The sequence below is a fragment of the Elgaria multicarinata genome, chromosome 1 (assembly GCF_023053635.1).
Source record: "Elgaria multicarinata webbii isolate HBS135686 ecotype San Diego chromosome 1, rElgMul1.1.pri, whole genome shotgun sequence".
Lineage (NCBI taxonomy): Eukaryota > Metazoa > Chordata > Lepidosauria > Squamata > Anguidae > Elgaria > Elgaria multicarinata.
This window is the reverse complement of record NC_086171.1, coordinates 19,355,546-19,382,333: the sequence shown is the minus strand read 5'-3', so window position 1 is coordinate 19,382,333 and position 26,788 is coordinate 19,355,546. Positions and strand designations below refer to the sequence as shown.

General features: G+C 43.1%; 3 protein-coding genes across 3 annotated transcripts in view; 2 read left to right on the top strand and 1 right to left on the bottom strand.

The window, feature by feature from the left end:
* Nucleotides 1-26,788, top strand: part of CDCP1 (CUB domain containing protein 1) — a 451,994-nt gene that overhangs the window by 55,230 nt on the left and 369,976 nt on the right. The window lies entirely within an intron of this gene.
* Nucleotides 1,330-20,842, bottom strand: EXOSC7 (exosome component 7). Its single transcript, XM_063119838.1, has 8 exons — nt 20,754-20,842; nt 18,984-19,085; nt 17,650-17,744; nt 10,087-10,252; nt 8,063-8,133; nt 4,396-4,516; nt 3,023-3,178; nt 1,330-1,544 (listed from the first exon to the last, which is right to left on the bottom strand). Exons 1-8 carry the CDS (start codon nt 20,808-20,810, stop codon nt 1,440-1,442), a joined length of 873 nt encoding a protein of 290 aa, XP_062975908.1. The 5' UTR covers nt 20,811-20,842; the 3' UTR covers nt 1,330-1,439.
* ZDHHC3 (zinc finger DHHC-type palmitoyltransferase 3) overlaps nt 24,443-26,788 on the top strand; it is a 32,519-nt gene continuing 30,173 nt past the window's right edge. The window contains exon 1 of the mRNA XM_063124010.1: nt 24,443-24,532. The gene's annotated coding sequence lies outside the window, so the exon portion shown is untranslated. The remainder of the gene's footprint in view (nt 24,533-26,788) is intronic.

Here is a 26,788-nt window from a genome sequence, read left to right as displayed (position 1 = left end):
CCATCTGTTGATAAGGTATAATGAAGTTTTCTTTGATCTGTCTTTGTTTTGCTTTAGAACTTTGCTAACTGCTAATTGGTTAAGATGCTACTATGTATAAATATACCTGCTTTGCACACTGCCGGGAGAGAAGTTCTTTGTCTGTAGGACTCTCTCCATACAGCTGTATAACACTCAATAAAACAGAGTTGCCTTACAGCCAAAGTGGATTTTTATCCTTGACAATGGTGAGGAAATCCTAGCTTGACAGGGAGGAGCTCTGTGAATATAACAGGAGACTGCAGACCTGTTGTTGCACTTGCTGTGAGACATGTGGCGCCCTGATTGTGCCTGTGCACATTTAGACAGAGCAAGAGCAGTGCATGCAACCCCAAGGGCTCTATGCCAGTGATCCCCAACCACGCTAGCACTCATATTGGGGTGGGGTGGGGGGAGATCTACACAGAAACCTGTTTCCATGATCTGATCAACTTTTGTAGAAATGTTAATACGATCACCTTCTGCTCTCCCACCGATATTTAAACATCGCTTAACAAGAGTTGCAATGACAACGTTTGGGGTTACTCGTAGATCCATCTCTGTCGCTGGAGACTCAAGTGGCCTTGGCGGCTCGGAGTGCCTTTTACCATCTTCGGTTGGTTCGCCGACTACGGCCTCTCCTAGACAGGGATAGCTTGGCCACGGTGGTACAGGCATTGGTAACCTCAAGATTGGATTACTGTAATGCGCTCTGTGTGGGGCTGCCCTTAAAGCTGCTCCGGAAGCTGGAGCTAGTGCAGAATGCTGCAGCTCAGCTGTTGTCTGGAGCTGCCCCTTTCCAGCATATAACTCCTCTGCTGAGGGAACTGCACTGGCTGCCTATTCACTACCAGGCCAGGTTTAAGGTTCTTGTACTTGTGTACAAAGCCCTAAACAACTTGGGACCAGGATACCTGAGAGAGCGCCTTCTCCCCTACCAAACTGCCCAGTCACTGAGGTCATCCGAGGGCATGCTCCTGGTGATTCCACATAGACCCATCCTCCGATTGCAGTCCACCAGGGGAAGAGCCTTCAGCATGGTAGCCCCCCTCCTATGGAATTCCCTGCCTCTGGAAGTCAGGCAGGCACCAACTTTGTATTCCTTTCGGCGCCTCCTGAAAAAGTCATTGTTCAAGGAAGCCTTTCCTTAATGGCCAGCCACGGTTCACAGTTCACCTTTCATTTTGCTTTAAAAAAATCTATTTTAAGTTGTTTTATTTTGTTTTAATATTGTATTTCATCTTGTACACTGCTCTGAAATTTTGAATGGGGAGCGGTATATAAATATTGCAAATAAATAAATAAATGAGAGAGGGGAGGAGAACACCCACCTTTATTTAAAGAATACACATTCATATTTATAAAAAATTGTAAGGAACAAACAAACCGACCCATCAACTAGATTAATGTCCAGATGGTGCTCATCCCAGGAATCCAATTTTTTTCCGTGTTGTTCCAAGACTCTCTTCTTTGTCTAAGATAGTTTGCAATGAGGTGTGTAATAACTTGCCTACCCTCTTCCCTGTCTGGAATGCAAATGAAATTTAATTAGAAGAAAACAATCCATACAGGAGGCTGCTTCTTTGGTGAAAATGGTTGTTCTTAAAAGTTAAGACCTATCAGGTGTGACAGACTTAACAGAGCCAAAAAAAAAAAAAGTTTCAACCTGATCAAAATATGTTTTTAAAGTATTGGAAAATGCAAAGAAGTCATGTTTAAAGTTGTGCTCCTGTTCAGCACATAACAAGAACCATTCAACAACCACTTTCAGGCCTTATATTTAGCTTGTGCTGAATTTGTCCACACTGCGCTTATGCAAGTATATGCTGAAGCCATTGTCTGTGCGCCCCGCTGCATGCCCAGATCCTGATTTACTGCACCATTACAAAAGTAAAAACAGAAGGGAAAATGGCCTGGTAGACATTAAAGTCTGAACCTGATAACGCTTAGACAAGAGGCAGATTTTAGGTGATGAAAAATTCCCCTTCTTGAGAACCCAGCAGAATTGGATCCTTTGCCTCCCTGTCAAAACGAGGGCACAGTCTACAGATTTTACCTCTTCCCCCCATTCACAGATGTCAACAACAATGAAAAATTAGAAGGGTTATCATGAAATACTCTAACCTCCCCTGGAGGGAAAAATAGTTATTGCTAAGAGGACTTTAGCTGGCTGGATATCAGAGAGAAGATATAAAAAATTGCTGCTACAGAGCTCAGGGGAGGACACAACAAAAAAGGATGCCAAGGCTGTGTGTCTTGGATGGAAAATTAAGAAAGATCTCCCATATCATTTGAACATCTTTAGGATAAGCTATAGAAATAAAGTAATGGAACACAAAGCATAACCATACTACATAAGATATGGCTTTGAATGCTACAGATAAGCAATGTCTCCCATAACTAAAAGTTGGCTCGAAGCACAGTCTGCAATACTTTTTCAAAGCTATCTTCTAGCATTTCAGGTTGTTGTTTTTAAAGTACGCGTTTGCTAGATGGAACCATTTGCCGCAAGGCTGACAAACAAGAGCACAATTCCTGACTAGGCATCAATACATTCCAGAATAGAAGAGCTTTAAAGGGGAATTATGAAACTGTTACAAATTATGATCTCTGCATTTTTGACATCCAGCTTCCACCCCCACCTGGCAAAAATACGATTTCCATTTCCTCAGAAAAGGACCCTCCAGATCCCTACAGTTAACTGTGTCACCCTTTCAGGGGAAGAACATCACGCAACATGACGTTTGCTGATAAAACTGTAATGTTTAGGTTTTGCTAAACAAAAAAGTTTACAGGCGTCAGCACTTGTTAACAACTGTAGCAACAAGCTTTAATTTATACAGCAAATGTACCTGAAAATGTTTCTTGAAACCTACTGAAAGTTTTAGAAATTACACCGGAAATTAAAATAGGACGACAGGTCAACTTTTATGATCGACTTATTAACACGCTCAACATCCATGCTGTAGTTTGAGTTATAACCAACTGTCCAAAGCTTGCTTACCTCCATCATCTCAAATATGCTTTCTGGATCAAGGCTCCCTCTTCCCACTTTCTTCATACAAGTTAGGACACCTCTACTTGTCACAGAAATGAGGAGGCTAGCCAAGGAACAGGCTTCCTCCTGAAGGGTGGCATCCACGACATGCCGATAACCAATCTGCAAAAGCAAGGAGAAACAAAAGTAGGCTGCAGTCCTATGCAGGTGCATCGGAAACATAGGTCCATCTAGCCCAGTATTGTCAACACTGACTGGCAGCAGCAGCTCTCCAGGCAGGATTTTTTTTCCAGCCCTACCTGGAGATTCTGGGGATTGAATCTGGGACCTTCTGCATTCAAAGTAAGAGCACAGTGGGATATACCTCTGAGTAAACCTATGTAGGATCCCACAGTAAAGTCCCCAGACCCACCCATTCCGTGCACATATGGGAGTACTGCTGCTGAATAGACAAATCTTCCTATGGCTTCAGTATCGGAGACAGCTCTATTGCATATATTCCAATGAGCATGCAATGCTGTTCTCTTAAAGTGCACAGTGGAGCCCCTGCATGTCTTGGCTTCCAGTTATGTTATGATCATCTTTGGAGGCCCTCCTCTGGAGGACCCTGCCGTCTGAGGCGAGGTGGGAGGAACAAGAGAGAGAGAGAGAGGGCCTTCTTGGTGGTTGTATCCCAGTTGTGGAATGGTTTTGCCAGGAGGGTGCTAACTTTTTAACGTTATCTTTTTAGCATCAGGCAACTCCCTTTTTATTTTACAAGCATTTAAAATCATTCCCAATTCTCGATGGCATTTAATCCTGCTTCGCGTGAGTTTGTTTTCTATACTGCTGATCTTTTAAAATGGATGATAATTCTGTTATACAGGCAATTCCCCGGAGGTGAAGGGGAAAGATCAAAACCTATAATGCTGTGCAGTATTTATAAGAACCATGGGGAATTTATTTCACAACTGGAAGCCCATTCAATTTGCCCTTTAAATCTTCTCCAGACCTTTCTTTTGATCAACATGGATTTTAAAAAGCCATATCAGTGTCTGTGCTGACAAAAATTAAGATCTGAAAAAGCTGCACCTTTTTATTGTTTTAAATTTGGGGGTGGACAACCTGTTGTCCTCTGCCAAATTTCAAAATCTCTCTGCAAATTATCAATTTGGACCTCTGGCAAAATACTATACACACACACATTAATCATATTAGATTTCAAGGTGGTTATAAGCATAAAATACAGTACGACGACACACAAGGTGGCAAAATAAGGCCAATAAGTTAGGAAAGTAAGTAAGAAAGGCCATTTAATTTAACGGAGGAAAAGTGGGAGGCCAGCCTTTTGTGTTGAAACAAGAACACAGAAGAAAAGTTCAGAATTTTCAGAGGCTTACTTTGCTTAGCGTGACAATGCAGGGGACATTTTCTACATTAAGCCGAATGCAGTCAAAGGGATCATCAGAGAGCTCTATTTCACGTCCTCCTTCATCCTCTAAAACACGTACTTTGGGTATCCTAAAGAAAATGAAGTGAATGTTCAATCATTTGCCATTCCTGCCTATTTTGTCATGTGGCATTGCTCCAATTCCTAATCAAAATCAAATTTTACAGATGACAGAATTTTCATAAATTACAATGAAAATGTTACAGCTGCCTGTTTTGTTCTAAAAACATACTTCCTACTTGGGAAATTCTGGCCTCAATTAAAACATGCCCTCGATAAATCCTGTTATCCTAAATAATCTCAAAGAGTATCACATTTATAATGCTATAGCACAAACATTTAAGAGAACAATATATGCTTAACAAACATTTACCCAGTCACAATCCATTCCAGAAAGATTTTATCAGTGTCTTACATGGTCAACAGAAGCATGTTGTACAGCACAGAAATAGGCAGAGAGGGGGCAGCATTATTGGTCAATACACAATGTTACACTCACTGAACTGTTTGTACCCAGTACACACACAATGGCTTGCACTAATGACGCCTGAGCCTCATTCTGTGTTAGGCAAATCCATTCCAAAAACCTAGCATTAGGCTTCGTTTGGGGTCCGAAACACCCTAGGACAGGTCCTTCTGAGCTGGCTCGCTGGGATGGGTTTTGGGGGCACAGTGTTACAGTTGCTCTGGTCCTTCATGGAGGGCCAGTTTCAGAAGGGGGGCTCAGGTCTGATGCCTTGGCCATTGGCCTATGGTGTCCCTCAGGCTTCTATCTTGCTCCTGGATCCTATTCAATATTTATATGAAATGGCAGAGGGAGATTATCCAGGTCTTGGGGCATAAGTGTCACCAGTATGTAGATAACACCCAAGCCCACCCTTCCTTTCTATTACATTCCATGGAGGTTGTGGAGGTTCTGAACTGTTGCCTGGAGGCAGTGATGGACTAGATGTGGGCAAACATCCTTCCCCTGGGCATCAAGCCAACCCAGGATAAATTCAAACTGCTGGTGATAACTTTGACCTTAATGGTTTAGGACTGGGATAGTTGAAGGACCACCCTCTCCAGTATGAGCCTGCCCACCTACTGAGATAATCTTTGGAGGCTCTCCTGCGTGTACCAACATCCCGCAGAATACGCTTAGTCAGGACAAAGGAGAAGATCTTCTTGGTGGCTGCACGTGGGCTCCAGAACTCCCTTTTGAGGGAAGCCCATCTTGCCTCTTATCACAGAATCATAGAATTGTTCAGTTGGAAGGGACCACAAGGATCATCTAGTCAAACCCTCTACAATTTATTTATTTATTTATTTCATTTATTTATTACATTTATATACCGCCCCATAGCCAAAGCTCTCTGGGTGGTTTACAAAAGTTAAAAACAATGTACAGGAAAACCAGTGAAACCATCCATGAGAGGTGGCTGTCCAGTCTCTTCTTAAAAACCTCCAGAGATGGAGAACCAACAACCTCCGAAGGTAGACTGTTCCAACGGTGTACAGATCTTCTCTAATCACCATCTTACTAAAAGTGTTTTAAAACTGTCTGTAGCTTTTAAATAATTCTGCTGTTGTATTCTGTTATTTTTTGGTGCTGTTCCAGTGTTTTACTGTTATATTGTAAATTTTAAGTTACTCGTATATTATTTTATTTCGTTATCAGTCTTGAGTTCTCTGGAGGAAAGGTGTGGTATGTTTTAAATGATAAACAGGGTTGCCAGTAATGTGCCCCACACTCTGACCTATCTGTGCCATATAAAGTTACTGCCTGCGCCTTCAAGGGTGACAGCATCAGTTATTATTATTATTATTATTTATATAGCACCATCTATGTACATGGTGCTGTACAGCGTAAAACAGTAAATAGCAAGACCCTGCCGCATAGGCTTACATTCTATTAAAATCATAGTAGAGCGATAAGGAGGGGAAGAGAATGCAAACAGGCACAGGTTCGCGTAAACAGGCGCAGGGTAGGGTAAAACTAACAGTATAACAGTATAAAGTCCACACAGCATCAAGTTTTAAAAGCTTTAGGAAAAAGAAAAGTTTTTAGCTGAGCTTTAAAAGCTGCGATTGAACTTGTGGATCTCAGATGTTCTGGAAGAGCGTTCCAGGTGTAAGGGGCAGCAGAAGAAAATGGACGAAGCCGAGCAAGGGAAGTAGAGACCCTTGGGCAGGTGAGAAACATGGCATCAGAGGAGCGAAGAGCACGAGCGGGGCAATAGTGTGAGATGAGAGAGGAGAGATAGGAAGGAGCTAGACCGTGAAACGCTTTGAAGGTCAACAGGAGAAGTTTATAGTGGATTCTGAAGTGAATTGGAAGCCAATGAAGAGATTTCAGAAGTGGAGTAACACGGTCAGAGCGGCGAGCCAAGAAGATGATCTTAGCGGCAGAGTGGTGAACAGAAACCAACGGACTGATGTGAGAAGAAGGAAGGCCAGTGAGAAGAAGGTTGCAGTAGTCCAACCGAGAAATAACCAATGCATGAACAAGCATCTTGGCAGAAGAGACAGACAAAAATGATCGAATCCTGGCAATATTATACTCAGTTGCTGAGTAACTGCTCACAACCATGTTAGGGATTAGTTTATGTTGCCAGAACATTCCTGAAATTTTGATCACAGAATCATAGAAAATAATAATAATAATAATAATAATAATAATAATAATAATAATAATAATAATAATAATAGTATTTCTTACCCACCTCTCCGATTGGATCAAGGCGGGGAGCAACAACAAGCATAAGTAGAGTTGGAAGGGGGTTATCATAAGGGCATCATGTCCAACCCCCTGCTCAAGCATTCAGAGTTTTTAAAATATCCTTCCCCAACCTGGTGCCCTCCAGTTGTTTTATACAACAACACCTATCTTCCCTGACAATTGCCCATGCTGACTGGTGCTCATGGGAGTTATAGTATAAAACATCAGAAGGGGACCAGGTTGGGGAAGGACATTTAAGTCATAGCTTTTGAACTTGGAAAAGTGAGGAACACACACACACTAACAGCAGCCCGACAAACATGACATACCACATTTATCATTTTTAAAATATAGCACCAAGATTATAGCTAGTTCTGAGCTGACAATTTCCTTTGCTATCAAACCAACAAGCCACCCTGTAGTCAGCATTTTTTTAAAAAAAAAATGGGAAGAGACTCAATTCATTCCCTGAATAGAAAAGCTTTTCACAAAACCTTGGGGAAAGTTATGTTCCCCTTATCTAAACTTTTAAAAAATGAAGTTGTATCAGCAAATAATTTAGAACAGCTTTCCCATCTGTAAAAAGCGAAAAGGCACATTCCCAGCATATAATGGGTTCATTCCAAAGCCGGTCTTTTCAAACAAACAGCCTAGAACTGTTTTGGACAGCCTTTCATAACTGTGCCAAAAAGTGCTATGTAGGTTTTATATAATACAGTGAGAAACAAAACATAAAACCAGACGTTTGAACTAGATTGTTTGGCAAAGCTCGGAAGCTGGATGGAGTTATGGCATCTCTGTGCATGGTGGGAGGCCTGAGCACAGTGCCACGGCCCCTTCGCCTCCCTTCAGTTATATGTGTTGAGTCAAGTTGAATCAACTGCTGCATTCAGAATATGACATGTATATGCTTTACCTGGTATTAAATAGTGCTGCCTTCACTGCAATAGAGATGGCGTCAAACAAGTTACCACCACATTCCAGTAACTGAAATTTAAAAAATAAAGTGAGTTTTCCATGAACAGTCCTTCAAATGTACCAAATCTAGAACTGGTGGATATTACCATGCTATTTCTCCCCATAACAAGATATCCCCGAAACAAGATATACTAATTCCTGAAAGATGCCCAGAGAAAACACTTTAGTAATGACTGAAGCTTGTTAAAAAAAAACACATTACAGCTGATCTGCAGATTTCTTCTTTGGAACTCAAGCTGTGAACCACCAACATCACTATGCAAGCTTTTCCTGGCTTCGGCAACGTTGGAAAAAGATTTAAAACAAAGCAATAAACTATCTCTAAGGTCTGTGAAGTGATGCCCGCAGACATCTCCAATGGCACCCTCTAGCCTCCCTGTATCTCATGATTTTCTTTTTTAAACTGGGCCGTGTTGCAAAGCAATGCACTGACGTTGAGCATCATTTTTATTTCCCAGAATGCCCACACGGGCCCCAGAGGCATTCTTGGGAAATGAAAATGTTGGGCGGCTAGAGCATGCCTAGCCACCCAGGAAAAAAGACTACGGTAAATAGAAGGGATGGGGAGCACACTGGAGAGCCAGAAAGTGGGGAAAGCATTTGTGGGGGGGGGGGGGGGGCTAGAGGGTAAAAGAGGGAGGGAGTTCTTTGGTGTTATAGGGAGGAATGTGATTTGGCATTCGGGGCTCAGAATCAATCTTGTACTCTGAGACTCCTCAGTTTGCCTTCTGTGAAACGTGTTGCTGAAGGAGAAATGCGTGGGTTCAGAAGAGTGGTTTCGGGTCTTGGAGCTGAGATCACAACTCTGCCTTCTTGAAGCAGCTGCAAGGACTAGCTCCCTATCCTCCCCTCTCTCACTAGGGAGGGGCCTGTAGCTCAGTGGTAGAGCACATGCTTTGCATGCAGAAGGCCCCAGAGTCAATCCCTCACATCCTCTGCCTCGTGCTTAGATTCTTAAGCACATCACTTTTCTTTTAGCTTTACCAGTTTCCCTTTGGGACACAGAGGTTTTGTGACTGGCCACGCCTCCTATGGCAGCCATTTTGTGAGAGTGCCCACAGCACTCCCTCAAAATTCCAAATGTGCCCACTGGCCCAAAAAGGCTGGGGAGTCATGAGCTAGCTAATAAAACAGCAAGCAGGTAGTACCTTGCATCTTACAATGCTAGAAACACTATGGACAGAAAAACAAATATCATGGGAAGCGATTCTAAACAACAAAGAACACAGGGAGTTGTCTTTCATGGGATCTAGATAATTATTTAAACAAGTACCAAGGAGAAGCAAAACTCTCAGTCCTCTGGGGAGCAAATTACAAGGTTCAAGTAGTTAACAAATGGATGACCAAAGAAATTTCTTTGGTTGATTATTAAAAACCTGGGACTTACTACTAATAGGAGGGAAAAGATTTCATCCTGGTTGTGCTTTTAGATTGTATTTTATACCATGTTTGTATACTGTTTGTTTTATACTTTGAATGGTTTTAATTTTTGTGAACCACCCAGGGAGCTTCAGCTATTGGGGGCTATAAAAATGCAATAAATAAAAATAAATAATAAATAAGTAAGATTTTGACCATCTGAAGCTGGCCCAAGACTAATCTAAAGCTAGGTCACTTTCCTTAACATCTGGCAGCCTTTAGGACCATTCCTCACCTCCCAGACCGCTGAAATACAAAACAACGTACTTCAAGTAGAAGACTACAGAAACTCAGTGCAAACTGCTTGCAGGATTCCAGACTGAAACCAGAAATGCCAAAGTCCCCTCGGTAGCCCTTGCCTGGAGGCTTATCATATGAAGAGAGACTGGGCACACCAGGAAAGACAGGAAATCAACACAATGACACCCAGGGAGAGTGGCGACATTTAACTCTGAGAGAGAAAAACTCATGAATGTTCAACTAGTCAACACCTCGAGTCCTTCGAAGCTCAATTTTAAATTACGCTCATTTTTCTTTACTTACCAGGACATCAACGTAAAGCACCCAGCAGTGCTCTCTGGCATTAATGCAAAGCAGCTTCAGGTCAATACTGCTCTCGTTATTAAATATTCTGTACAGGGTATTTGCTATTTCGGTGCCAAGTTCCTCTCCGCCCCGGCCTTCAAATTCAGGAGTGGCGTTTGCTGAACTGAAAGGAAGAAAAATAAAACATCTTACAGGTCGGAGGACATGGCCTATTTCAGAACGATTAAATCCCATTCCTCCCCCTGCTACAGGACATGAATAAATTCAGATTTCACCAATCAGTATAATAAACTGGAACCAAGGAGTTCTACGGATTACCTGAAAACAATCCCAGCCCCCAAAGGCACATCGCTTATAAGAACATAAGAAGAGCAATGGTGGATCAGACCAAGGGTCCATCTAGTCCAGCACTCTGTTCACACAGTGGCCAACCAGCTGTTGATTAGGGACTCAGAAGCAGGACACAAGTGCAACGGTACCCTCCCACCCATGTCCCCCAGCAACTATCTCAGCTCTCTCTGTATTATAGCCTCCTGACAGCTAGATACAACCCATTCATTTGATGGGGACGGCACTTTTGAAAGTTAAGAACAATTGGTTCACTCTGCCTTCGGGTTACAAATAAGCGGGGTGGGTGGGGGCGAAGTTGAAAAAGGCTAACCATCTAGCCTGTTAAACATGACAGATTAAGGAGACAAATGCCGTGGGTGAGAACAGATGAAGTGACAGCGTGATCGGCACAGTCTTAATTGGCTGCTGCAGTAGCGGATATTGCTGTACTGAAGGAGTCTCATTATCTTCAACAAGTGTCACTCAGGGAGGGCTACAATTTCAAAGCTGCACACACAGGCACAGATTTTCAAAAGAACACGCAGCCCTCCTGGTTAAAAGGTATCCAAGGAGGAGGATCAGCACTAACTTGACAGAATTACTTGACAGACTAAGGCTGCCGGTGCAGCCCACCCTGTTTTCTACCGTCACATGCCTGGGATTCAGAAGCTCTCAGGTCCATGTCGGGTAGAAGCAGTTGCAAGAACTAGCTCCCTATCCTGCCCTCTCCAGGGATGGGGCTGTAGCTCAGCGGTAGAGCCCCTCCTTTGCATGCTGAAGGTCCCAGGTTTGATCCCTGGCATCTCCAGGTGGGGCTGGAAAAAATCCTGCCTGGAACCTCAGAGAGCTGCTGCCAGTCAGTGTGGACAATAAGGGCTGGGTGGGCCCATGGTCTGACTCGGTATAAGGCAGATTCCTAGGGGAGAGACAAGGGCACAGTCCCAAACACTGCCCGCTTCAAATGGTTATCCAAGGCAGGCAAAGCCACAAGTTGCTGTAGGTGGGGAGGAAGAGATTGTGCATGCGGATAACAAAGCATCATCATCTAATTTATATTCCGCTTTTCCAGAAAAAGTGGCCAAAGCAGCTAACAAAACCGCAGTGCGAAAACAAAAAAGCATTATTACAATAATACATTGTTACAACAATAAACAAGTCATTTCACTAATGCTAACACTATAATGTTTCAAATCAAGCATTACAACGCATTATCAATTATTATTTGCATCACGCACACACATACACATTGCTGCAAACCTTACACAGCCTCGCATTCCACACCATCACTCTAGGTAGGAAGGGCTTCACTGCCCCAAGAGAGACAGTTGCGGACGTCACCCAAATGAAGACATCGTTGTCAAGTTTAACCAATTCACCAAGTAAATCTGCATACATCTGCATACTAATGGACACAATAACTGAAGAACACACATATAAGTGCGTAAGCCACTGTGTCCCTTTTTAGGAGAATTGGGAAACGCCTCTTCTGGATTATGCCAATCAGCTGTCATTTTTTAAAGTACTTGCATTGAAAATAACTTTTAAAAAACAGCTGCTGCCCAATTGACCGCAGGCACTTGTTTAGTCAATTATAAAACCTTTATAAATCGAACCCAGCCTTCCCGAATGTGGTGCCCTTCTGATGTGTTGGACAGCAACTCCCATCATCCCCAGCTAGGGTGGCAAATGACCAGGAATGGTAGGCATCGCAGTTCAACAGACCTAGAGGGCACCAGGTTGGGGAAGGCTGATCTAACCAATCAACCAACACAAGGTTACAGACCAGTTCAAAGTTTTTATAAACCAATAAAGGTTTTCTTTACAGGGAACATGTACAAAAACTGTAGCATGTCAGGGTGGGGGAGACTCAGCGGCTGCAACAGGATGGTCATGTGAATCCCTCCCTATTAATGTCCTTGTCTTTTCCCTTCAGTGTCTTTATAATGTACCCAACAGCATTGTTTTGTTTTAAATAGTTTCTCCTGTTGCTATCCTCCCTTTCTGGTCAAGCAGGGAAGACTCCATGTGTTATGCATTTTCATCAAGAGGCTGATCCCATAAAACACCCTTTCCCAACCTGGTGTCCTCCAGATGTCTTGGACTGCAACTCCCATCATTCCCAGCCAGCATGGGGAAGGCTGCATAGAAGACAGCATTTCTATTGGCCTTTACCCTCTGACTGTTTTGCTATATGGGAAAAATAGAAAATTAAGATTGGGAAAACAGTGGCTCAAAACATGTGCCAAGCACACACATATTTTCAATTACTGGCTTAAGTTGTCAAGCAATAATCTTTATATTGTGTGACTCTGCCAAAATCCAAGAGCAGGTTTTAGGACTGTTGCTGCTATTTCGGCAACTTTAGCTTAGCTACTTGTCCAGTTTAGAACATGCACAGGCAAACAGTGCTCAGTTTACCCCAGGATGAAAACAGGGATATGCAAGATAAGGGATTTAAAGTGTCACTGCCATAGCAAGACGGAATTATTAGTTATAGCATGCATGAAGCATCTTGAGATGTTCAGACAGTCCTCACTGAAAGATCAGCTTTTCCAACTGATTTAGATTGTCTGGCACATGGCTGAATATGAGCTAGGGACCCGCAGGGTTAAATGCGAGAGGCTATGAAGTGATAGCACTTTTGAGCATATGCAGAGTGCCTTTCCCTCACCACTCAGGAACTGCAGTGCCGAGCAAATATCAGAGATCAACAGGTGTGCTGCGCAAAACTCTAGCCCCAACACTGTTTTAGAAATTATCCATTACATTTTGTCAGGCACAGCTCTTCTCAATAAAGGACTGGAGGAAGGCTAGGTAAAGATCAGAAAAGGCAGGAAAAGAGCAGAAGAGTCTCCTTGTTGCAGAAGCTCATGAATAAGCCTCTCTAGGAAGCTTTTATAGGGGGTCAGAGCCCAGCCACATGACTCACTCTGGCCTATGGCGGTTAAAGAGACTTCCTTGCTATTCTGATTGGTTCCACTGCCATTTCTTCATTAAGCCAGAGCTTGGTGGTCGTGCCACACTCCCTTCACCATGATATCCCTCCGGTCCCAGGCTCTCCACCAGCCACAGGCATTTCTGCTGCACTGCCTTACACTGTCCAATTTCCCAGCAACATTGACATCTTATCCCTGCTTGTGCGGCTGCCTTAGCACTGCAATCAATATCCCACCTCCTAAGACATGTTTTGTAACATACAAGCCTTGGAAGAGGTCCACTCCATTAGCCAAATAGGTTCTCCACTTTCTTATAGGATATATGGGCTGTATGTCACATACAGATAGCACCTTTCATTACAATATAGAAAGAACTCCACCCAGCACTCAAATTGCGCTGAGTCTTTTGAGTCACGCTGTGAGTCAGAGGCTGAACACTTCCTAACTGCATACTTAGAAAGGAACATTAAAGGGTTCCTTAAGATGAAGAGCATACAGAGAAAAAGTTCTAGCAAGTATCTAATTTACCTGCGCTGCACACTTCAGCCACCAAGTAATTGCGAGCAAACTGGATTTCTAAATTGTAGTTAGTTCTAATAGCCAATTTACATAAACATCAAACCACACAGTCATCCCTAATTCATTAAGGGTGAGGATCTGAGTTATGCTCAATTAAAGGACAGATTTATGCTTCCCATAGCAACCCCCTAAGTCTGACTTCTTGGGCTTCTGCATTTTAGCCCTTTATTATAGGATTACATTACACTACGCTATGCTATGCTGTGCGATTTCTGAGATAATGAATGGGAAGTGTTTGGAATACTTTAAGGCATAAGAACATAAGAAGTGCCATATTGGATCAGACCAAGGGTCCATCTAGTCCAGCACTCAGTTCACACAGTGGCCAACCAGCCATCGGCCAGGGATGAACAAGCAGGACATGGTGCAACAGCACCCTCCCGCCCATGTTTTTCAGCAACTGGTGCAGACAGGCTTACTGCCTTGAATACTGGAGGTAGCACACAACCATCAGGGCTGGTAGCCATTGATAGCCTTTGCCTCCAGGAACTTATCCAACCTCCTTTTAAAGCCATCCAGATTGGTGGCCATCACATCCTGTGGTAGTGAGTTCCATAGCTTAACTATGCGCTGTGTGAAGAAGTACTTCCTTTTATTTTTCCTGGATCTCCCACCAATCAGTTTCATGGGATGACCCCGGGTTCTAGTATTTTGAGAGAGGGAGAAAAATGTCTCCCTATCCACATTCTCCACACCATGCATAATTTTGTACACCTCTACCATGTCTCCCCTTAGCCTCCTCTTCTCCAAGCTAAACAATCCCAGTTGATGTAACCTTCCCTCATAGGGGAGATGCTCCAGACCCTTAACATTTTAGTTGCCCTTTTCTGCACTTTTTCCAGCTCTATAATATCCTTTTTTAGGCGTGGTGAGCAGAACTCTAAATGTGGTCACACCATAGATTTGTATAAGGGCAGTATGATACTGGCCGTTTTATTCTCAATTTCTCTCTCTCTCTCCCTCTCAGACTCCTTTTCCTTGTGTCATGTGTTTATTAGACTGTAAGCCTGAGGGCAGGGACTGCCTTTTTTGCTAACTAATTGTAAGCCGTTTCGAGAACCTTTTTTGGCTGAGGAGTGGGGTATAAACGTGCTAAATAAATAAATGAATAATAAAAGCCTTTTCTTATAATGCCTAACTTGGAGTTTGCCTTCTTTACAGCGGCCTCACACTGGGTGGACATTTTCATCGAGCTGTCCACCACAATCCCAAGATCTCTTTTTTGTTGGGTCGCCGCCAGCTCAGATCCCATTAGGTTATACTTGAAGTTGGGTTATTTTGCCCCAACGTGCATCACCTTACACTTGCTTTACATTGAACCACATCTGCCATTTGGACACCCACTCTCCCAGCTTGGAGAAAATGAGAAATGTGAAACATTCAGTTTAAAACACCAGCTTGAGTCACTGAAGCTGTTGTTTTATACTGAAACGTTTCACATTTTAAAATATATGTGTATTTATATAAATTAAAGCTATAAATTTATATTTAAGTTTTTTAATCTATACCTTTATAAACTTACCTTTATAAACTTGATGCACTACATGTGGTCATTGGTTTTGTTTTGGAATGCGGTATCATGCACATCACATCACCTGCATATTGGTTGTTTCAGAATACTACATTAGAAGTATTGATTACATCAAGTAAATAATTTCATGGCAATCCTTAAATACGTTGTATGTGTTTGCTATAGTCTTTGTAACTAAATAGGTTGCCTGATCTCCTGGCATAGCGCCATGAAACAGTTCAATGATAGTACTCTTCAATAGGTAATCATAACTGGGCAGGAGTAAAATCCACATTAATTTCATTCCTAATCTCATTAACATTACAATTAACATACAGAATAAACGTTCTAGCGGAAGATGTGCTTTCCGCCCTCCTGTGTTTCTCCCAAAGTATGGACGAGACCAGCATTGAAATTCAAAATGAGTTAAAAAAAATCTGGCTACCTTTTAAAATGCAGGGAGACCACCAAAATCTCCTATGAGAATAAATAGACCTAATCCAAGGGAGAAGGAGTAATTCACAGAGAATTCCAAATATTAAAATATATTCAGCTATCACCACCTAGTGGTTGGTGAATAATATGAGATTGATACATTGCAATTCACTTTCTCACTATGGGCTGCAATGGTACTCTTTGGCCTCTAGTTGCTGTTTTAAATATGCCCACATGAAAATACAGGAAAACAGGAAAATGCTGGATTTGCTAGAAGACTAAAGATTATACATTTGTAGTGGTGAAGGAGAAAAGCAAAGAAATACTAGAAAATCATTTGCTCCTTAATGGATTTTCTACGGTAAGAAAAAAGATGGGGAAAAAGACATGAGACTTATGATGAAGGACAATGAGGTCCGGACCACCCATAACATTTCTTGAATAAGGCAGGCAGACGGTGGGATAAAAGGCTTGTCTGGAAGCACCTTGCATTACAAACATCTATGCAATGCAATACATCTTGTATTGTATCACATCTTTGCAATCAGTGATTCAATACATAATGAATATAATACCATTAACTAGCGAAGATAGATGTTTTTGAACTGTGGTGTTGGAGGAAAATTCTGAGAGTGCCTTGGACTGCAAGAAGATCAAACCAGTCCATACTCCAGGAAATAAAGCCAGACTGCTCACTTGAGGGAATGGTATTAAAGGCAAAACTGAAGTACTTTGGCCACATAATGAGAAGACAGGATACCCTGGAGAAGAGGCTGATGCTAGGGAAAGTGGAAGGCAAAAGGAAGAGGGGCCGACCAAGGGCAAGATGGATGGATGATATTCTGGAGGTGACACACTTGATCTTGGGGGAGCTAGGGGTGGCAACGGCCGACAGAAAGCTCTGGCGTGGGCTGGTCAATGAAGTCACGAAGAGTGGGAAGCAACTGAATGAATAAACAACAAGCTTGGAGAAACATTTTATGGCTGTATGTTATGTTAATGTTGTTGTTTTTAATGTAGTGTTTTTTTCTAGATGTTGATTGTTATGAATTAATTGAATTACGTATTTATTAAAAATGTGAATTTATGTACCTCTTTGGACAGTATCTTGCTACCAACCAGCTATGGTCTAGAATCTAGAGAAATGCAAACTAAAGCAAAAACAAAAAACAGCTACAAATAAGAGGTGCAAAATGCAAGAAATGTATCCTAACAATCAGTGGCCTCTGCCTGATTTTTAGAAATCCCTCCTTCCCCTTCAGCACCCCCATGCCACAGCCTATCCCATTCAGCTGAATCCACCAAATTTTTCACGGAGGGGGGCTGCCAGGGAGAGGGGAGGGAATTCAGCTGTCAGCCCTGTGAAGCGTTTGGTGTTTTTTCCCCTCCTCTTCTTCTGGATCTAATCCATCATTTTGAAGTGATGCTACCACTCCAAATGGAGAAGAAGCTGTAAAATTAGATTGCTGGGTATCTTACATGAGCCATTGTTTTGGATCTTGAAACCCTGAAGTAAATATGCACATGTTCTCAAAATGAATACAGATAACAACATTCAGCTTAAAATGGGTGCTATGTATGCCACACTGAGTTCCTTGGAGAAATTTAAATGAATTTAATAATAATATAAGAATAAGAATTTTGTTTTGTCCAGCTGACATGGAAACTTTAAAGACAGAACAGTGTGTATAGTCCTACCAGTAAAATTGCTTTTAACATTGCTCGTTTATGGTCATATACAAGGTCCCACTGTGAGCAGTTTGTACTAACCAATCAACAAAGAATTCCAGGTAGCCTTCATTTGGTTTATCCAGCTTTGGTGCTCCCATTTCTGCTTTGATTCCAACTAGGATGTCTGTGTGGCCCTGTTAAAATATAACACTTCACTAGATATGTTTTCCAAGTCATTTGATCTTACCAATATACATCCTTCTGCTTTCCATATTAGCCAGCATTACCCAGTACTTCTCCTTAAAAAAATGAAAATCAGCCATCCAATTAATATCCTGATATATATATAGCTTTCTGTACATAAGCAATGATAATTAACAGTATAAGTTTGAGTTACTAACGTTGTCAAGGTTTGCTGTTCAGAACAATAACCCAAGAATCAGCCTATCTGTAGGCCTTATCTCAGTTTCCCAACCAGCTGCCCCCCGCCCAACCATCTACCCTATGTCTTTGCTTCCTGCAGCTTTTTGCCAACAGCAAACAGACTCTCCTGTGTACATGACCAGTGTGAAATGTTTCTCTGGGCCCTTTTTCTCCAGTGGTGCCTGCTTTCTTCACGCCTTGTTTCTTCAGTCTTCCATTCCTGCAGGCCTCCACCTATCATTCCTTCCAGTCTCTGATTTCCACAGCAATGGCTGCTCTGTCTCCCTCCCCTCAGCTAACCTTCTTTTGGGTGTCTTGGTTCTAAGATATTCTGAGCCGCCTCCTCACTCAGCTTTTCCTTTCTTAGCCTCTCTCTGTGTCGAACACTCAGCCCCCCTCCTTCCCCCTTTCCTCCAATAGCAAACAGCCTGTAAGTCAGTGTCTTTTTCTCATTCTGACTGACCTTTCACTTAGCTCACATAACCTGCTATCACTCCAATGCTTAAATACTATCAGGCTTTTACGGATCCTATTAATCTTCCTTTGCCAATTCAGCACCCATTGGATGAGTGATGGGCCATTACGACTGGATCTTTTAACTGTTTTGAGTATATCAAATTTCCATTTGTGCCCTACAAGTAATGTGACACACTTCTGTCTTGCATTGCTCTGTATTTTGACCTCACTTTGATATATCATCCTCCCCATTAGTACTGAGGTATACACGATATAAATGTACACAGCCCTGCCAACTGAAGAAAACACTTCATGCATCAAGCCAAGTGGGTTCTGGCCCACAAAAGCTTATGCCACAATACATGTGCTATTCTTTAAAAGTGCCATCAGAATCTTCATTGATTTTCACGATATCACAACTCAGCCAGTGTCTAGGGGAGGATTCCTAGATAGACTACGGCCAGTTTCTAGCAGTATAAAGAGAAACATTTGATGTTCAAAGAAAACTAAACCCCATAACTAGCCATGATAACATCCCCATTAGGTGTACTTACAAGTTTTACTCTAGCAGACCCACTTGTATTAGATACCACATCTGTTTCCACTTCAGTACATCTATAGTCTTCACAGCCACGGCCATCAACCCGAAGATCCTCCTAAAATACCCATCATGATGTTGTTACATAATGGCATGGTTTAACCACAAAGATAAATTCCACTAAGAGCAGATCATTACATGTTATTTATGAGACTGTGGATTAGTATAAGCAAATGCTAACTAAAAGTTTATCTCTTAGCATAACCTATCTTTGCATTCCACCCAGACATGACTTACTTAGGTGCAGTTCAGACGATAATCTCAAACATGGTTTAGGTTGATCACAAACAAGCTGTGTTGAGCCTCAGGCTCCCATGATCCCTTTCCTCTCTCTTGTGTGCAAGAAGAGGAGTGTTAAAACATCTTCTTTCATGTTAGAATAAGCCACAGTTCCACATTAGATATAAACTCAAGGAACTAACAAATAGTTAACAAATCGGGATATCAAATCATTATTTGTTTCTGTTTGTTTTAACTAACTTTGGTTGGAAGAAATCACAGTTCCTCAAGTTCATATATAATGCAGAACTCTAGTTTGTTCTGAAGTAATCTCTTCTTGCACATGAAGGAGGAAGGAGAGAGAAGGGGGGAATATGTGAGCTCAAGGCCCGTGTGGCTCATTACTGGTCTCCTAAACAATGGTTTTAGAAGTTGATCATCTGAACAAAACCTTAATCAAGACTGACCACACCAATAGCTCATCTCTTTTAAAAATGCCTAGTTCCTATACCTCACTTTTAACTGGTTGAAGCATGTTAGTATTTTAAAGAAAATGTGATGAACAGTGGATCAAGCAAACTGTGATGTCTCCATTCCACACAGATTGCATTGTTTTTGAGTATCAAAGCATTCAGTGACATTGTGAAGCTTATCAACAAGGGCTGCGCTGAGCAGGCAACATCCTCCCCACTTAGGACTCAAGTTTCTTTAACACTGCACAACAGTGTAAAAATTCAGCTGGTGCATTTTTACCTTCATAGATACGAGGAAATTCCAGCTGTTGAACTTTCACCCATAACATAGAATCACAAGAGCTGTTGGAAACTCCAGCTGAGAGAAGCACAACAGCAAAACAGTGCAGGTGCCCCCAAGAGCAGCAAAACCCTTTGCACCACCATCAACAACTCCTGCAATTTTATCACGTTTCACTTGCTAAATGTTGACATATTAGTGCATTAACCTGCTTGGAAGCCTTGCCTCACAAATCCCAGATGTGGAGAGCCTGACTGAGGTTACTCAAAGCTGGCTACATGTATTACAGCTTGAGGTATGAACAGACTCTATGGGAAGTGCTGCGTCTGAAGTAACACCTGACAATATCAAAGCTCTAAGTGTATTGTGTTAGAGCTGTGATAGCTCATTCAACCAGGCAAATCACATCATGCGACACTGTACAGCCATCAAGATGTAAGCATGCATGTCTAAATCAGTCCTGAGTAAAAGGGGGAAAGCACTCTGTACATGATCAGGTACACCATCTACTACAGCCTTCCCCAACCTGGTGCTCTCCAGATCTTTTGATGTTCAACTGCCATGAGCCCCAGCCAAACCAAGAATGCTGGGAGTTGTAGTCCAAAACATCTGGAGAGCACCAGTTTGCTGTACTGAGTCGAGGTTTCAAGGCTAATCCCTGAGCAATATTAAACTCTGCCTCCAGCGCCACCATCCTGAAGCCCTGGGAACTAGCTCCTTAAACCCCCTTCAGCAGCCCCGCCGTGCCGGTTACCTGGACGCCATGCATGATGTACACTTTCTCCGCTTCGCTCAGCACCACGGACGCCATAATATCAGCCTCCACTCCAAGCACCGCGCGCGTCTCCCTCTCTCCAACCGTCAATCAAAATCGCCCAGCGCTAACCGTAGAGCCCTGCCCACCTCGCCCTCCTCACGGCGCCTGCTAATGACGTCACTCGTCCTGATTTCTCCCCCTCCCTTGGCGGGTGCGTAGGCGAAGCGTCCTCGCGTCTTCCCACTGGGTGATTCATTCTCTGCTCCTACGTCACGGGCGGAGAGGGATGCTCAGCGCTGGGAAAGTGTCGGGCTGGGGAATTTCCCACCTCCAATGCAGTTCTTTTCTGGAAGGGGGAAGTGTTGCTGCTGCTGCTGTTAGAGCCAGAGAGCGTCTTGGCGCTTTTGCCCGACCGTACGGGTGTGTGTAGTCCGAAGTAAGTCCAATTGTTCACTTACGCCTATTCCCAAGTAAATGCATAGGACTGCAAGCGAGCAGTCCGAACTCGTGCCTCTTTACTGGGAAGTAAACCTCCCTGAAACGCAAAGCTGCTTGCTCCCCGGTAAGTGTGCACTGCAGTGTAGCCTTCCTTGTGGGTGAGTGTGAAGTTGAACAGAAGAGGCTGTGAGTAATAAACAATTCTTTACAGTATAGAAACCTAGTGTGTGCTTACACGTTTGCTGTCCCAAGTACCAGTTTTCAGAATGTAAGAAATCGATATATATTTGTATAGTTGAACGGCTTAGAGATCTTATTATGCGGTAGAGAAGTGTCACAAATGAATAAAATAGTGGATGGTTCCAGCGAAGAAGCTCGTATTGGATACAAATTCAGTATATGTCAGCAGCCAGTACAAAATATAGAAATGTGTGCTTTTGGATGGCCATATGTGCCCTGATTTCTTTTTGATACTATCATATATAACGTCCCACTACATTATGAATTAATTTGTTGCAAATATACTTCTGTGCTTTGTTAACTCCTAATTGATGACATTCTTTTTTAAATATTTGTTGACTCAAAAGTGTGTCCCATTGCATCCAAGGAAGTATGTAATAGGATTGCAGCCCAAAGGAGGCTTGCATGCATGAATTGTAGACTGCAACCAAAGATCACACATCCACTTATGCTCTTGGTGGTTCCACGTGGACCTGTGGCCCAAGTGGAATCCACCAGGAGAAGAGCCTTTAGTGTAGTGGCCCCTTCTCTGTGGAACTCTCTGTCCCTGGAAGTCAGGTAGGCACCAACACTAGACTACTTTTGACGCCTCCTGAAAACATCTCTGTTTCAAGAAGCCTTCCCCAACTAGCTAGCCACTGTTTTACTTGCTCCTTTGTTTTTAAATTGAATAATTTTAATTTGCTTTTTAAAACTTCTTTTACTCTTTATATCTACGTTCACTGCTCTGGAATCTGTGTTAGATAACTGAGCGGTATATAAATGTTGTAAATAATACATGAATAAACAGTTATATGAAACTGCTGGAAGAGATTGTTAGTGAATATAGGATTCAGCGCCAGTACCCTGTGGAGACCCAGCTCTATTAGTTGTTTTCATTAAAGTCATGTGAGGCAGACTGGTCCTTGAATACATGTCTGGATTTCGTGGGGGACTGGATGAGGGCCAATAAGCTGAAGCTCAGTCCGGATGAGACAGTGTTGGTGATAATAAGAGACTCAGTAGACACCTTAATTGGAGATATGCCTGTTCTGGATGGTGCAAGATTCTCAGGTAGCAGCTGCGGCCCAGAGTGCCGCTTATCATTGTGAAACTTGCTTTTGATAAATTCTAGATTAGACTATTGTAAAGCACTCTTTTGGGGGGCACCTTTGAAGATTGTCCGGGAATTTTAGCTAGTGCAAAATGTATCACCCCTCCTAATAGATATGGATCAATATTCACCTGTATTGAAATATCTGTACTGGCTTCCATTTTTCCTCCAGACCCAACTTAGAGTGATAATTACCTGTAAAGCCTTAAACATCTGAAGCCCACCCTCCCTGCTGCTTAAGAGCTTCTGATGAAGCCCTGCTTTGGATTCCATCTTATGGAAAGGCTAACAGACTCCATGAGGGTTGGAATAGTCCTTAGTTTGATACAGTAAAGCTTTCAAATAACATTACCCAGCTGTCAGAGTTGGATGCATTGTGTCCTGCCTTTTCTCAATGAAACCATGCCTACTTGCCCCTGAGTAAAAGGTTTACCCAAGGGGGGGGGAGTAGCCCATAGTAGGAAGGAGGGTGAATAACTGCCCTTCGGACTACTCTCTCGCCCTTTCAAACGGTCTCAGCCACAAAGCTATGGGAAGGCTACCAGCTAGTGCCCGAAGTTAGTACCGTAGGCTTAAAACACACACATAGGCCAGATCTACACCAACCAGGATATGGCACTTTGAAAACGGCTCGAAAACTATATGGAGTGTGTCATGGGCCCCAACAGTTGTTATTACTGTTATAAATCATTTTAAAGCAGTAGTGTAGATCCTTCCATACACACACTCAGATGAATGCGTTTTCAAAACGAAATAAACCCTTGGCCCGCACCCCTAGAATACCCTAAGAATATGTGCTAAATTTCAGGTGTATGAGGTTCAAGTAGTGGAGGCTGGTGGCTCCAATTTCAGTGGGCCTGTGAATCCGCTGTGGTTTTCAGTATCTAAGGGAGTTATCCAAAGTGCTGAACCGTATCCCCAAAATGGGTTCAACACCTTGGAGAGTTCTAACTGAAACCCAGATGGAGTTCATGGCCCCACTGAAATCGGAGCGCTGAAAGATCCTCTTTTATTATGCATTTGCTTTGCTGCTCTCCAGGGAGCCTTTTGAGTTTGATATTATTGTGTGATTTTAGTGGGGGTTATTTTTGTTTTTTAATGCTACAAATCCGTATGATTTTTTTTTTAAAAAAATAATGGATAGTGTTCTAGAAACATTGTAAAATGAAACAAAAACAGAAAGAGACCCTCTGAATTCGGAGAATGCATAATAAGGCTGCTTTTGCTAACAAATATTAAGTGTAAGATTTAATTGTTCATCCCCAGCTCGTCATATATTGCTCCAGCAATCTTAGGCACACTTCCTCGGAAGTAATTTCAGTTGAAATGTGTGCCATTCACTAAATTACAAGGCAATCCTATACATGTCTACTCAGCTTGAGTTGAATTGCTCTTCCTCCCAGGTAAATAACCTTACAGTGCAATCCTATGCACTTAGATGTGTGTCCCATAGTATCCAATGGGGCTTACTCCCAAGAAAGTGCGCGTAGGATTGCAGCCTTAACATGTTTAGGAACCCTGAAGTGTCCTGTATTTAGGTCAGGAAAGGCGCGGTGTGTACTCAGACCAACTCAAAGCCCAAGCCCCCGCCCCCACGGCTAGAATAACCAATAGGACCGTGAACCGATTTAAATGCAGTAGTGCCGCTTGAAGCCGCAACAACGCAGTTGCCGCAGGAGGGACGGGCACGCCTCCTTCCTTCCTTCGCGGCTCGCCCTCTCCGTGGGAGGGAGGCGTTCCGGTTCTGAGGGAGAAGGCGGGCGGAGCCGCCCTTCGCGTCGCTCACTTCCTGGTTTCTCCGCCTCCCTCGGAGCGCGAATGGAGGGGCGGCGAAAAGGGAGAGTGAAGCCTTAGCCGCCTCCCTGGCCGAGGAGCGCCGGGGCGTCGCGTGCGGCTGGCGGGCCGGATGGAACGTTGCGCTGGGCGTTGGAAGGTCGACCCGGGAGGCGCGCGCCGCTGGCAGAGCGCGGGTGGCTGCACGCGCGTTGCTCCATCTCCAGCCTGGGTAGGTTGAAGCGAGGGAAGCCCGGGCGGAACGGAACATTGAGACGCCGGGCGGGGTGGGGGGCAGGGATGCTGAGCCCGAGCTGGGAAAAGAGGCAGGTCGGCGTCCAGAGGCTACCCGGCCGGCCGCCGTTGCCTTCTCTGCGGCCAAGAAAATGCGAAGAGTAGGTCAGCGGGCGGTGCGTGTTTGGGTGAGGGAAGGAGAACGAGCGAGCCAGGAAGCCGGCAGTCGAGCATGGTGGGTCTGGGGGTAGTTTGTCGCGTGCGGGGTTTCGTGCAAGGTGAATCCAGTGACAATCCACTGGGCGCTACAATACTCCCCCCTCCCATCCCTAGCCGGATCCTAATCTTGTTTGGCTGAGGATTTGAAGTTTAAAGGCAGAAGACGCTGCTGAAAGGTCGGTCGAAACTAGTCAGGCTGCTGGATCGAGTGCGCCCACTAAGGAAGGTATACAAATGATACACCATGTTTGCATGTCAAATACAGGGAACAATGCCACGGACAAGTCCTGGCGTGGTTCCAGCTGGTGTCCCTAAAGGTATGAATATTTAGTGTGCAGACATACCCCAACACAGCCTTCCCTGACCTAGTGCCCTTCAGATGTGTTGAGCTACAACTCCCAGCATCCCCAAGCTAGCTACGCTAGAAGTTGTAGTCCAAAACACCTGGAGGGCACCAGGTTGGGGAAGGCTACCCTAACATCTTACGAGGAATATATGGATAGCATGTTAAAATATATGAATGGCATATTTCTCAACTGCAGTTCACATGTCGAGAAATGTCATGTCTCAGAGCATGTTTATTGTATAATCAGGTAGTAGTGTCTACACTGCACTGTGTGAGCTGTTACTGTTTAGTACTATACTTCTAGGCTAAAAATACCCAAATGCTCAGGTTAACTGATAAAATAGTACAAAGCTTCCCACAACGAGCCAGACAAAGGCCTGCAGCATTGCAACTGGATATAAATAAATTTATTTATTTATTTATTTATTTATTTATATAGCACCATACCTTGCTAATTTTGTTCTCAAACTGTGGTTCTTGAACAACTGGTAATCCATGAGCTCCATTCTGGTGGTCCACTGTTGTTGACAATGGGGCTGGCACGAAAGATTTTTTAAAAATTCAGATACAAGATATATGTGAGTTTTGACTAAGTTGTCCATTGAAACACTCAGCAATTTTCAAATGGTCTGTGAAAAGTTTGAGAACCACTGTGTTAGCAGTACTTAAACGTAACCTACTTCATGATTCTGGAACAGGGCTTCCTCATAAAGCAACTTCAAACAGTGTGGCGTATTGGGTAGAATGCTGGATTGGAAAGGAGAAAAATACTTGCTTAGCCAAGAAATTCTCTGAGTGACATTAGACCATTTGCTATCTCTCAGAGTAACCTATCTCACAGGGTACTGGTGGGAGTAAGGGATGGAAGGCCGGAATCATGTTGCCCTGGGTTTCTTGGATAAGGGCAAGATAGAAACATAATTAACACTTGACCGTCTTATTCAGCATCTTATCACAGGTATTGGTGCAATTGTCCAAATTCAGCATGGGTAGGGTTTAAAACAATTCTGAACCTGCACTTGCTGGAGGAGGAACCATATACATTCACAAAGATGAGTACTGTTGTTGGGAAAAGAAATATCAACGGGGCAAGAGTTCTAGCTCAGGCACACCCCTATTATGTAGTATTGGATGTCACTGTGGAGTGTTGATTGGTGGTATAAACCAGTCAAGGTCTTTATTTCATGTTGTTCTCACAGTTTGGAAGGGTATGAGCAAATACTTGTATTGCCAAGTCTGATCTTTATATTGCCATTTGCTACAGTTCATTCCTAAAGGATAAAGTAAAACACTGCATATATTCTGGATGGTGTATCTCTTTATCACTCTTATCACTACAGGTTTGCCTAGTATACATGAGTAGGTGTGATAAAAGGTGCCAGGATGTAGCTTATTTCCCTAGTTCTGAAATTGCTAATGTTTAATAGTCCTGGAAATGCTTCAGTAACTCAAGTATGATTGTAGTTGTAAGCAGCCCTTTTCAGCTGTTTATAACACTAGGGTATTATTCAGATTTTGATATCTAAATTGCTAATTTACTAGTCACCTAAATGCAAAAGTTTGTCATCGTGATCTTAAAACAACTCTTTGTATTATGTAGCAGCACATCTTAAAATTCTTGAATTGTTTTCCTTTGGGGTTCTTCGGTATCCAACAAAAGGTGGGAATGCCATTCTCTGGGTATGGATT

Coding starts and splice junctions, on each gene's coding strand:
- EXOSC7 (XM_063119838.1), bottom strand. CDS start 20,810: ATGGCGTCCGTGGTGCTGAGCGAAGCGGAGAAAGTGTACATCATGCAT. Junction 17,745..18,983: donor GGTCTGCTAGAGTAAAACTT/GTAAGTACACCT, acceptor ATATTTTAACAG/GGCCACACAGACATCCTAGT. Junction 3,179..4,395: donor GCATTGTCACGCTAAGCAAA/GTAAGCCTCTGA, acceptor TTGCTTTTGCAG/ATTGGTTATCGGCATGTCGT.